The following is a 13,455-nucleotide window of genomic DNA, read 5'->3' on the forward strand; positions in this document are numbered from 1 at the left end:
TACCTTTTACTCAACGCACCCAAGAACGTGCTGTGGACGCACCCGGCGAGAGGCGGTGGGAGGGGGAGCTTGGTTTGCATCAGGACACAGGGGTGGGGTGGCGAGAGCGCCCGGAGCGCGCACCCGCTCACACTCCAAGCCTGGGCGCGGCTGTTCTGCGCACGAGGTCCGGAGCCCAGTCCCGCGCTCCTCTAGGAGCGGGCGAGCGCCCCCGGGGCCCCGCGGGTGCCCAGGCAGGGGACGCCGGAGTCCTGCCCCGCGGCGCGCACCCCTGACCCGGCCCCGCCCCCGGCGGCCGCAAGTGGCGGGCGGAGCGCTAGGAGAGAGGCGCGCCGGGCTGTGCGGCGCCGCCTCTCCTCCTCGCCGGGGGAGGGACGGAGGGGCCGCGGGGGAGAGAGAGAAAGCCCGACCGACCGGCTGGCAAAGAGCTGCATGCAACCGGTGGGAGGCCGGGCCGGCTGGGGCTGCGGCTCGGGCCGTTTCTCGGCGGGTCCCTGGCGGCGAGCGCGGACGGCCCGGAGGCGGCGGCTCTGAGCTGGCAGGCGGAGGGTTGTCTCCCGCGCCCGCCTGCCCGGCGCGGTCCGAGGATGCGGGGGGGCGATGCCCGGGGCCAGGGACGCGCTCTGTCACCAGGCGCTGCAGCTGCTGGCCGAGCTCTGTGCCCGTGGGGCCCTGGAGCACGACAGCTGCCAGGATTTCATCTACCACCTGCGGGACCGCGCCAGACCCCGGCTCCGCGACCCAGGTGAGTGCCGCCGCCGCTGCCAGGCGCGACCGGAGGGCCCTGGGCTGGGAGTTGGGGCCGCACCCGGGCCTGAGGAGAAGAGCGACGCGAACTGGAGGGAGGAGAGGTGTGGCCAGCAACCTAGAGAAGGGGATCAGGAACCAGCGCGCAGTGGCCTGATGCTAGCTAGAACTGGGCGGGGACCCCGGCGGGGGCTGCCGCGCGGAGGCCGGGTCCCAGTGGGCTGGGGCAGGGTTGGAGGGACCACGCCCGCCACCTGCGCTCCCACCGCCGGGTCTCCTGGGGGCGTCTCCCGAGCTCGGAGCTCCGCGCTCCACTTCCCCGGCTCTGCGCTCTGTGCCAGGGGAGGCCGCGGCGGCCTCGTGAGCCGTGGGAGGGGGGACGAGGCCGGAGAAACTCTAGGAAGTTGGGAGTTGGGGACGGCCCCAGCCTGCGGCTGAATCCCACTGGGCGCTCTGCATCCTCGCTCCGGAGCGCACACTTCCCTTCCTTGGTCTGGGGTGAGAAGGGCGGGGCGGGATCCTGCGTTGGGCCGGGGACAGGGAGCTCCGGGTCCCGGGCAGCCGGGCCTGAACCGGTTCCCTGCGGGTCGTTTGGCGTGGAGGCGGCCTGGGCCTGGGTGCCCGGCCCGACCAGCTGCCACCGCTGGGTACACCAGCGTCGGTGGACTCGCTGGTCACGGCTTCTGCACCTGCAGTTACCCCTAGTGAAAGTTGCAACGCTCCTAACTTTGGAAAGTTCATTTATTTTGGCATTTGACCAGTTAAGGTTGGAGGAGGGAGTTTTAGTGGAGCCATTTGCCTTCCCCGAGGGCCCTGGGTCTCCCCTGTCTTGTCATCCACTCCTGATTACTGGAAGACACATTCCTTCCAAATGTTTACTTGAGGTTCTTCTCACCTGGAGAAATCATTTTCTCGAATATTCTCTCAACCCAAGTATCAAATAAATAAATAAAGCAAGCATATTGTGGTTGGATTTTTAAAGATGGGGTGAGAAAATGGCCTTTCCCCTGATATTCCTGTGGATAAATATTGGAAACAAGCTATTGCTGTGCAAATTATCCCACATTAATTTACCTCATTTTCAGCCAATCCATTACATAGAAATCCATTTATTCAAAGGATATGTTATAGAATTGTTTGAATCATGAAGATGTACGAAGACCGACTTAAATAGCATTTCATCGATAGTATATTCAAAATAGGTCTGTGGGGTGAAGAGAAGTCATTTGTTAAAAGTTTATGTCAGATTTTCCCCACTCAAAGCCTTATTTTCTATTGAAAAAGAAAGATTATTGTTCCCCATTGTCTGTGGTTACATTAATTAGCTGTATTAGGTGATCACTAATGTGTTACTTCAAAGTGAAGAATTAAGTTGAGAGATACTGTTGATCCCAAATGATTTCCCTGGAGGTTGAATGTCCAGCCTTTGTGTGGCTCATTGCTGGGTGTGCTATGCTGCGCAGACCGCAGACATGGATGAGAGCACCTCATTTCATGTTCAAAGTGGGGAAAGTTCTGTCCTTAAGCAGCAGGAACAAGAAAATTATCTAGCGTGCTTCACCCAAAGCGAGCGTTAGTGTTGAAACGTCCCACTTGCTCGCCTGTGACTGTGCCTGGAGTTCCCATTGTCATCCCACGTAAGCATCATCTTTGGCTTTGCATGAGAACAGGGATGAGGCCTCTGGCTGAGTCGCGTGTTGAACTCTCCGGATCTCTTTGGCTGATTTTATGTCTCTGCTCCTTTTGATCCACCAGCTGGACTCCATCTTCTTAGGTTTTGCTCAGCCCCTGCACTGGGCAGCCCTTGAGGAAGAATCGTGGAGAAGACTTCTTGCAGGAGACATACCTGTTTCCTTGGCTGAGAAATAGCCATAGCTAAGAGTGTGCCTTGCTATTCTTTGAGTTCCTGAAAGCACTGTTGTGCTTTCTTACCCTAGAGTACAGGGATTTTGAGGTAGCCCTGTGCCCCCTAGATCTTTGTGTCAGGAAGGGGCCTGCTCATGAGGCAGGAGTTGGGGACTGTGAGTGCAAGTTGAAGGAACTGAGGCTGAAGACAACATCCAAAGTGCACCCTCTCTTCCAGGGCACTTAGCTCAGGCCAGAGTCTCTCTTCGCTTCCCTCCTTCCTCTCCTTGCCCACATTAATTCTTACATCAGATGCATTTATCTCCATCCCTCTGAAGCTGATTGTCTAAGCCAAGAGTGGCTTTAATTTCTGAGCCCTAAGAGCTGCGTGGCTGGAGCAGCTGCACTGCACAGCACTGCGAATGCCCCTGCCATTGTGCAGTGCAAACCAGAATGACCCCGCTCAGCAGCCTGGGACGAGGGTCCCTGGGGAGAGCTGTCTCTGCAAGTGGGCGATTTCCTTTTCTGTAAAGGGACCCACCTGAATGCCAGGCTTGGGCTTTCGCTATTGTCCATCCATGGCTACCCAGTGGTAGGTAGGTTTTTTTCAAGCTCAAAGGAGGAACTTTGGTTTTAAAGGGAGAAAACAGTTGTAATTCCCTGTGGACAGCAGAATGACACTGCAACTAGGATATTTGTTCGTTTTTTCAGAGGTGGGATAAGCCTGGGTCCCAGACTAGTGGGCCATCAGAGAAGTTATTCTTTGCCCAGGTAGTTGCAGCCCCCTGATGTGGGAATATGGTACCTAGTCTTCCCCAACTTGATGTTGAAGGAGGATTTAATGAAAGTGTGATTTTAAAAAATAAAGCTAAATCACTCACCTAGTACTTCATCTGTACCAACTATGGACAGTAAAATGCTGATCTTTAAGCAGAGTGTGAGCACTTTTTTCTGTAGAGAGTGATTAGAATGCTTCTGTTAGGCGTCTTTATGTTGTTTTACATATTGGCAATGTGGGATATAAACTTGGGAATCTCAGAGAATAGCCTTCACAGCAGAAGGAAGAGCAACTGCAAAGGTCCTGAGGTAGAAGTGTCCTCGATGTGATTCAAGGAAGAGGGAGCTCAAGGGTGGCTGGGGCAGAGTGAAGAAGATAGAGAATGACAGGAAATATGGTCGAGGGTTGTGGGCGGGGGAAGGGGCAGGAAGATCACGTAGGGCTTTGTAAACCGTTCTAAGGACTTTGGTTTTTACTCTGAATGAGATGTGAAGCCGTGAGAAGGAATTGAGCAGAGAGGTGGCAACGCTCTGGCTGCTATGCTGAGAACATACTGTAGAAGATCAAGGAGGAAGACAGAGAAACTTGTTAGGAGCCTATTGTAGTAATCTAGACAGAGGAGAGAGTGGCTTGGACTAGGATAGTTGTAATGGAGGTGGTGAGAAGTAATCAGATTATGGGCACAGTTTGAAGGTACAGCACTGGTATTTATTGATGGAGTGGATGTGAGAGGTGAAGAAGAGGAGTTAAAAGTGACTCCAAGGCTTTTTGACCTAAGCACCTCCGTTTACCGTGTAGGGGAAAACCTCAGCAGGAACAGGGGGGAGGAGAGTAGAGATTCAATAAAGAGGTTGCTGTTTTATTTTTAAAAAACTTTTGTACATATTAAGTGTGTGATGTCTCTTAGTTACACAGTGATCTGAAGCGTGAATGTCTTCTTTAACATCGTCAACTGGTCTGTGCTTCTATTTTGTAACTGGGGACTTCACTTTCTCCTCAAGAGCATCAATTGATTGTAGGATGTTAAAAGGGTTTTCTTTGTGTAGAATGAAAAGCTCTCTTTAACTTCCACTCATTGATCTTGTTTGTACTTTTTGTAGTCAAAAACAATTAGTCTCTTCTCCATTGCACACTTTGGCTATTAAGAGGTTAGGATTTTAACTCTTCTCAAACTGTTGTTTCCACATCTGGACAAGAAAAAAGGATTGGATCGTGGGATTTCTAGGTTTTAACCGTGCTTTACATTTTCCTCATAAGTCTTTTTCTTCTGTAGGGTGCCAACCACGTCTGTGCCAAGCACTTTATGTAGGTCATTTCATTTAATCCTTGTAACGTCTTCTAAGACCTTGCTGCACCAAGTGTTCGTTTGTGGACTGGCAGCATGAACAGCATCTGGGAGCTCATTAGAAACGCAGACTCTCAGACCCCACCCTAGACCCACCACATATGAATCTGTGTATTAACAGGATTCTCAGGTGATTCATGGGCACATTAAAGTTTGAGAAGCATTGCTGGAAAGAGATTGGTGTATATGAATAGACTGAAGTGCAGAGCTAAACTAGCACAGGGCCATAGGTTGCATTTAAAAAAGAGTTAAGTCAAAGTAGCTTCTGAGGTAAGCGCAGCACATATACTAAGAACCTTGGAGTTGTTGTCAGTGAAAATTTTCCAGGCATTTTCGGAAGACCTACCTTTAGGCCTACTTTCTCTGTTCTGTACTTCTATAATGGATTTAATCTCTAAGTGTAAGTTAAATTCTGTTCAGTTATAAAGATTCAGCTCAGTATTTTCATTGCGAATTCTTTTATTCAGGACACTGGTTTTCCATTGACCTTCCAGCTTTGTATTTCTGGAGATTTTTCTTCGTTTTCTGGTCAACTGGAAAATGTTCACCTGATCAGAGTGTGAGGAACAGCCTTATGACATGTCATTAATGATTCCTCTTTTCAAGCGGATGTTAACCCTATTCAGGAAAATCTTTTTCTAGACCAATGATTCTCAACCTCAGCTGCACCTTAGAGACATTTAGGAGCTCTAATAAACAAACAAAAATAAAACAAAAAAGCTACCAATGACTGAGCTTTACCCTAGACCAATTAAATCTGAATTTCTGGGGGTGGCACCTGGTACCAGTATACTTTTTAAGCTCCTCCGTTGATTCTAAAGTGCAGCCAGATGGAAGACAACTGTTGAAACCATCAAGTGAAGGAGGAACCCACCTAAGTCTTCTCAGATCAGCTCATATTTTTTTCTTACGAAATTAGGAAAGATGGTGTCAAAAGTCAGGGGCCTTGACTGTTACCTTTGTGCACTTACCACCCAAATGAACTGATTCTTAACTTTTTTTGACAATATTATTGCAAATTTTTATTTTGAGAGCTCTTTAAAAATATCATGAGAATCTCTTAAGTCCTCTCGATTTGGGGAAAAAAAGAACAAATTGAGAAAACTGTGTCCAAATAGTATTTCATTAAAAGGCCAGAATGTGGAACCTTCACTATTGTCATCTTATATTGAATTAGAGTGGGATCACATGTACACTTAGAAGATGTACATGTAAAATCATAATTAAATATAATTTCTAAGGAAAAATTTCCAAAATAATCATTGAGATTCATGATTACCCTTAATTCAAATTTTCAAAGTTAATCCAAAGAGAATCAACCTTAGAACACTGGATTCTCATGAATAGACATTGGTGAGATATGCACAATGGGGTTAACTTTTAAAAATTAATGTTAATTGCAATCAGGAAATAGAGAGTCTTCTAAGGAATGAGTGACATATTGGATGCACAATATGTGAAGATCTGATTTGCATTTACTTCCGTGACATTTTAGGGCTTCTTCATAAATATTTTATTTAAACAAGTGTGTTTTCATCTCTGTGGGATTCCTCTACATGGACCAGTGAGTGGTTTAGTCAAGAGGTAATTATCAAGAGAGAAAAACAAAAGCAAATTGTGGTAAAGACATCACAGGCAGCCCTGTGGCCAGCTGCCTCTTTCAGAATAAACAATCAAAAGCACAAACTTTTTGATGTGGACTAAACTCTCAAGGAAAAATTAAGCTGACACCCAAGAGAAAACACCCTGAAATTTCCTATTATGTAAGGGGCATAGGCATCGCTTTCACTGTAAAAGTATATCGGCGCGTTTGTGTGTGTATCTGCACGCGTGCTTTCCCATATGATTGGCTTAAAAAAATTCATAATCCCTTCTTAACTGACTGACTTGAAGGAACTAACAAGTTTGCATGCTGAAGTGTTTAGAGAAGGGAGGAGCTTAGTGAGAGACATAAGTGGGAGAGCAGTCTCACTTTTAAAAGAAGTACGAAGTATGTATTTCTACTTTCTAAATGAAATCACAAGTTAAGCCATAAATGTGCACCATGACTTTTCTTTCAAGTGTTTCGTTGGGCTGGCTCTAGGACTCCCTTTAAACCAAAGCAAACCTCAGTGACTAGGTTTTGCAGATCTCCTTGAAATATTCATGTGTCTTTATGCATTTATTTTGTCACACAAAAACTTTTATATCAACACTGATAGAATTGCACCTGAAATTAAAAAAGAAAAAAACTCATCCAGGAAATCAAGATGACAAAGTGGAATCAGCAAGAGCTTTGGAGTCAGAATCTAATCCTGAGCTTACTAGTTTTATGACCTTGAGCAAAATATTTAACTCTTCACTTCATTCATCTGTAAAACGGGAGTGGAAGGCTGTTATAGCCCAGTGCCCAGAGTAAGTGCTCAATAAATGGATTTTGGTGTAGGAGTGTCACCTGTCCATGTTTCCTCTCAGCTGTGGTCCATGGGCATGCATATGTTTCACCTATTTGTAATCATTCGTAGATAAAACTTTCTATTCTACTTTTTTGTAAACTTAGCATTTATAACTGCTTATTAGCTGTATGTCCCTGGGCAAGTTATTTAATTTCTGTGTCTTAGTTTTCTCATCAGTAAAATGGATTACTAGTATCCAGGTGAAATATGAGATGCCCAGTTCAATTTGAATTTCAGATAAACAATGGATAATATTCCATGAAACATACTTATACTAAATAATTATCTGTCATTTATCTGAAATTCAAATTGAACTGGGCATCTTATGTTTTTATTTGCTAAATCTCCAACCCTATATTAGTACCTATCTCGTAATGTATGTGAAATACTTACCATAGGACCTGGCACATGGTAAATACTCAATAAATATTAGCCATGGTTACTATTATTATTATAATTTTTCCATGATAAATAATCATTATTGTGATGACTATATGCATTCCAAAGAGTAGATAAATCTTTTTTACTTAACTATTCTTTTCGAACATTTCCATCTTCTAATTATTCATTACTATAAAATTTTATATGTATAGGATCCCACTCCCTTTTGGGAAAGTTTCTTAATAATAATTTATCAACAATTTGTTCAAATTGCTTTCCACTGAGCCCTGCTACATGTCAACAGTAAATCCACTAGTATTAGATGGTATAATATGAACAAAAGGTTGCTAATTTAACAGGTTTTAAGTGGCCACCTGGTTGTTTCGATTTGTATTTTTTGGTTGGTAGGATTGAATATTTTTAATTTTTTAAACTACCTATATTTCCTCTTATGTGAATTTTCTGTTTACTCTGGACCATGTACCAATTTACTTTTTGGGAATCTTAATGTTTATCTTACCAAATTGCATTAGTTAGAATATACATATTCTGTCAAATTAGCTCATAGAAGGGGCACTGAAGAGTCAATGAGCTCAAGTTGTCTGACTAAAATCAATCCATTATGCTAGATGGCCTTTTAAAATTTTAGGAGCTGCCTTTATTTATTATATGAAGTATGGAAAAAATTGTTTTGTAACTTGGATCTCTTTTTCTTTGTGTTTTCTTTCCTTATTTCCAACTTCCCTCCCCTCCCAGCACTTATGTAGTCTTTCATCTAGCCACACTGATCTGATCGCTTTTTTCTAATTACAATTAAGTTACATTCAAAAAACATTCATTGAGTGCCTCTTAAGTCCAGGTACTAGGTTAGGCATCACTAATTCAAAGATACGTTAGACATGGTGACTGCCCCTGTGGAATTGAGATAAGACAATAATTACATTAATAAAATAAAGACAGGAAAGGAGATATGTACTGCATACAGTGCATGAAAGAGGAGAGAAGTAATTAGCCGACTTGAGTGGATCTGCAGAGGATTCCTAGAGAAGTTGATTCTTGGGCGGAGCATTTTGCCTGGAATGTGTGGGTGGGAAGGGCATTCTAGGAATTTACAAAGGCCCTAAGCCAGGAGAGAGTGGATCTTCGTAATAGTAAGTGGAGTGTGTGTTGGGAATGCTGAGAGATAAGTCTGCTCTAATAAACACTGGTCAGATGGTGAAAGGCCTTGTATTTCATTGTCAAAGTCCCACAGAGGACTTGGGCTACAGCGCTCTAATACAGAAATCTTAAACGAAGTATAATTGACTGTGATGAGCCCAAAGGACCCATTCTCAGCAAAGTCATCCGGGAGATTTCAGGATGGAGGAAGTTCTGTGAGTGCATTTCTCAAATCTTCCTGGTTCCTCGTGGGAAAAAAGCTCAAGTGGGTGGCGGTGATGTTCTTCCTGACCAAGGTAAGGTGCTGACAGATCAGAATCACTGCATGGGAGATTACCTATTTTAGATCCCCAATCATCTCACCCTGCAACTCAAGTATAATTACCCTTTATAGTTGTAAAAACTGCCTTTAGCAAGTTTAGTCATCTGGTTCAAACATCTGGGTTCCAGATATAATTTCAGCCTATGCCAACAGTGACATCTTGCTTCCTTGCCTATTTGTTTAATAATGAAAAAACACTGTGTTCAGTTGCATTGCAACCACTCAGTTTGTGGATTCGCACATTCTGTTTTCTCTGATGTTACAGGGCCCAGGAGGGAGTAAGCATGGCAGGCCTGCCCAGTGCCTACCAAGCCATGCTGTGGAGATGGTTGTTTATTGTATATACAAGGGCTGTCAAATAGCCAGCACAATTCTTTAAAATAATTGAATTGAGTGTCCTTAGGTGTGTCATACACTCTCCAGTTTTCATATTCACCCCTGACCCTGGTCCCACACATGTAAACTTTACTTAGCACATTTATGGGATATGCCTGGGTACTGAAGACATTTCAGTTTGCATTAGCTATAGCACTGCAGACCCACTGAAAGATTTTAAGCTGAAAATTGAGGTGAGCTGATTTGTCTCTTAATTAGATCACTCTGGAGACAGGATGAAGGTTGATTGGAGATGCTATTCACTCAGTCATCCAATGTTTGTTGAGCATCTCCTCTGTGCAAGGCTCTGTTCTAGCTATTGTACACATCTAGGTACCTAGATACAGTATTGTACATATAGTAGGGAATCAAACAGAAAATACAAAGCTTGCACTTATGGAACTTACATGTTAATGAGAGAAAAATGTTAACAAATAAATTAACTAATTACATAGTCTGTTAGATAGTAATAAGTGCTAAGGAGAAAAATAAAGCACAGAAAGAGAATAAGTTGTGGGGACTGAAATGGCATCCCTGAGAAGTCAATGTATGTGTAAAGATTGAAGAGAGATGCGGAAGTAAATGTGTATGTAGCAGGAGGAAGAACATCCCAGGCAGAGAAACAGCAGATGTAAAGGTCCTGAGGCAGTCACATGCCTGGCATGTTCAGGTATTAGTCAGGGCCAATGGGGCTGTGGTGGAGTTGGCAAGGAAGAGGGAGTGGTAGGTGAGGTCAGAGAGGTGATGGCAGGCTGATAGTAGGGCTGTATAAACCATTGTAACTTTCACTCAGAGTAAGAAGAGATACCATTAGAAATTTTTAAGCAGAGAAGTGATAATATCTGACTTAGGAATAGAAAGGATCACTCTGACCAGCATATAGAGACCAGACCATCCAAGGGTAAAGGTAGAGTCAGGGAGAGCAGTTTGGTGGCTGTTGTAGTAATCTATGTGAGAGATGGTGGTGGCTTGGACCAGAGTGCTAGCAGTGGAGGTAGTGAGAAGTGGTCAGATTCCAGGTAGCTTGAAGGTAGAGCTGACAGGGTTTTCTGGTGGATGGATGTAGGATGTGAAAGACATGGTAGAATCAAGAATGACTCCAAAATTTTGGCCTGAGAAAGAGAAGAGAGCTGTAGGAGAAGTAAGTTTGAGGGGAATGATTAGGAGTTCAGTTTTGGATGTGTTAAGTTGGAAATGCTTGTTATTGAGCCTAGTGGGGCCACAGATTAGGAAGTTGGATATATGAGCCTGGAATTTGAGAAAGATGGCTGGATAGGACATATAAATGTGAGAGTTGTAGGCTTAGAGGTGATGTTTAAAATGAGTCTGGCTGAAATCATCTAGGAAGGCAGTGTGACTAAAGGAGGGAACAGGACTAAGACTGAGTTCTGGAGCTCTCCAACACTAAAAGGATGGAGAGAAGAGCAGAACCAGCCAAGGAAGACTAATAAAGGGGGACCAGAAAATCAAAGCAAGAGTGTTGATCTAAAAGATGGAGAAGAAGGTGTATCAAGGAGGAGGGACTGAACAGCTATGTTGAATGCTCCCAGTTGGTCAAGTAGAATGAGCACTGCGTACTGACCACTGTAGTTAGGGGTCTAGGAAGTGATGTTGACAAGCTGTTTGATGGAGAAGTGGGAACAAGAGCCTGATTGGAGTGGCCTTAAGAGAAACTGATGGGAGAGGAATTGGGGACAGTGAGTACAGACTACTCTTTCAAGTTTTTCTGCAGACAAGAGCAGAGAGAAATGGGTTAGTAGTCCCTGGTGAGGGAAGTGAGATAAAGGGCTTTTGGTTTTCTTTTTAAGTTGTAAGAGGTAACAGCCCTAAGGTGATGAGAATGATCTGATAGAGAACAAAAATCCATGATACAGGATAATGAGGAGAGGACTGGTGAAGTGATATTCTCTCAGTGGGCGTTTGGATATACTCTCTAGGACTTCAAGGAAGAAGTCAAGCCTGCAGATGTACATTTTGGAGCCATCAGCATAAAGATGATATTTAAAGCCAAGGAACTAGATTAGCTCACCAAGGGGCCGATGAAGATAGAAAAGAAGTCAAACTGCTAGTTAGAAGTTAGGGAGATGAGAAGGAACCAACAAAGGAGACTGAAAAGGACCAGAAGTACAGTGGGAGGAGAATCAGGAGTGTGGTGGCCTGGAAGTGGAGAGAGTCTTTCTGGGAGGAGGGAGTGATCCCTTGTGTGAAATGCAGCTGTTGTCAGGTAAGATGAGACCGAGAACTGACCATTGCATTTAACAACTTGGAGGTTCATCAGTGACCTGGAACTGAGTGATTTTAGAAGAGCAGTGGGCAAGTGAGTTGGTAAAAATCTGATTACAGTCTCTTCAAGAGAAAATGAGAGGAGAGAAGTTGAAGAAAGAGAATATACACTACTTTTTTGAATTTTGTTGAAAAGGAAAAGGGAGGATAAAAATGATTCAAAAGATGATTTTTAAAGGAGAAGATAACTGCATGTTTGCATGCTGGAGAGAAGGGAAAAATGATGCAGAGGGTTGAACTGCTGGACTGATGTGCTTGAGTAGGTGGGTTTTTCAACAGTTCATTCATTGTCGAGGAGTCGAGGCAGCATTTCTGGGCCCAGGTGGGTAGATTTCGTTTGGGAATCTTATAGGAGTTTGTCTTCTGATTGCTCTTCCATTTTCAGTGAAAAAGGGAGCAGCAGGGTTCTCAGCTGAGAGTGAGGATGGGGTAGGAGTTGATGGAGGTTTGAAAGAGGAGAGGTATAAGTGATTGTCCAGGAGAGTGGGAGTGAATGGGTTAGGGAATTGGAGTATGATTGCTAAGCAACATTAAGGGCCTACTTGAAGTTGGTGATTATGAATTTAAAGTGGAATCCACCGGTGTAGGTGTGAGTTTTTCTCCCATGACATGCAGCTGTATTTGTACAGGCATGAAGATACAGGAGTTTGTGTTTAACCAGAGTTTACATATATATGACAGTGAAATAGTGGCAAAATTGTTGATGGTGGATAGAATGGAGTGATTAGAATGATTGAATTTCATGTGAGTAAGGAGAGTAAAGTGGACATGGGGGAAGTGGTAGGATTAGTGGATTGTAGGTTCTCTGGGCTGAAATGATTGTTGGGAATGCAGTGAAGAGAAGGGGGCAGAGATTATGGAAGGGCTGAAGTTGTTGGATGACTGGGTCTAGGGTATGATCATCAAAGGGAGGCCCTAAGGTGGGGGGGGGGGGGAGGCCAGGTTATTGCAGGAGATAAAGAAAAGAACAGAAAGGCCAGAGTTTTGGAAGTATCGAATTAACCAAAAATTAAGACGAAAGTAGTAATGGAGAGAGTGACAACAAGCCAGGAATGGGGGGAAGTGGCCTGAGCAATGGTAGATGGCTGCAACAAGAATGGGAGTTGTGGTGTACTGGTGTAGTCAGGCAATGAGATTCAAAGCTGGCGGGTTTAGAGTAAACAGCAGAAGTAGAAGACTATTAGTGTTTATCTAGACAGAAGTACGGAAGGAATATTTTAAGGCAATGGAGTTGAAGAAGAGAGTGTAGATATAAAAAAGATTGAGGTGAAATACTCAGTACACTAATATGAAGTAGAGGAATCCTAATTCCCAGATTTCTGGCATAAGTGCCTGAGAGGATGGTCATGTGATTTATTAGGTTTACTACAGGAAGTTGAGCATGTTTTGTGGGACAATAAGATTAATTTTAAATACATTAAGTTTGAGGAAGCAAATGAGATCTGATGCAGGTGTCCCAGGCAGTTGACTGATGGACTGGGAAGAAGCTACTGGAAACCAAGGAGGGTGAGAAACAGTCGAATTCTAAGACCCCTTCCAACTTGAAGGGTTTTGGAAAGTGGTTCTCAGTCCTGGCTATGTATCAGGATCAATTGGGGAACTTTTGAAGGCACAGCTGCCCTGTCCCCAGGCTGACTAAATCAGAATCTTCTGGGGTGACATCCGAAATATTTCTACACATGAGTCTGGTGTGTAGTCAGGATTGCAAATGACGTGTATTTATGGCCTTTATGGATTGAAATTACTTTTTACCGCCCCATTGTCAAAATAAATGCTCCAGTCATCT

At 44.3% G+C, this 13,455-nt stretch overlaps 1 protein-coding gene across 2 annotated transcripts in view; it reads left to right on the plus strand.

The window, feature by feature from the left end:
• The first annotated feature begins 306 nt into the window (after positions 1–306).
• Positions 307–13,455, plus strand: part of SYT9 (synaptotagmin 9) — a 181,049-nt gene continuing 167,900 nt past the window's right edge. Inside the window, exon 1 of one of the 2 annotated variants that reach the window (XM_014861207.3) lies at positions 307–745. In XM_014861207.3, coding sequence (XP_014716693.1) covers positions 601–745 — 145 coding nt within the window. In that variant the 5' untranslated portion in view covers positions 307–600. The remainder of the gene's footprint in view (positions 746–13,455) is intronic. The other variant, XR_011495867.1, reaches the window with a different exon arrangement.

This window comes from Equus asinus, chromosome 20 (genome assembly GCF_041296235.1).
Source record: "Equus asinus isolate D_3611 breed Donkey chromosome 20, EquAss-T2T_v2, whole genome shotgun sequence".
Classification (NCBI taxonomy): domain Eukaryota; kingdom Metazoa; phylum Chordata; class Mammalia; order Perissodactyla; family Equidae; genus Equus; species Equus asinus.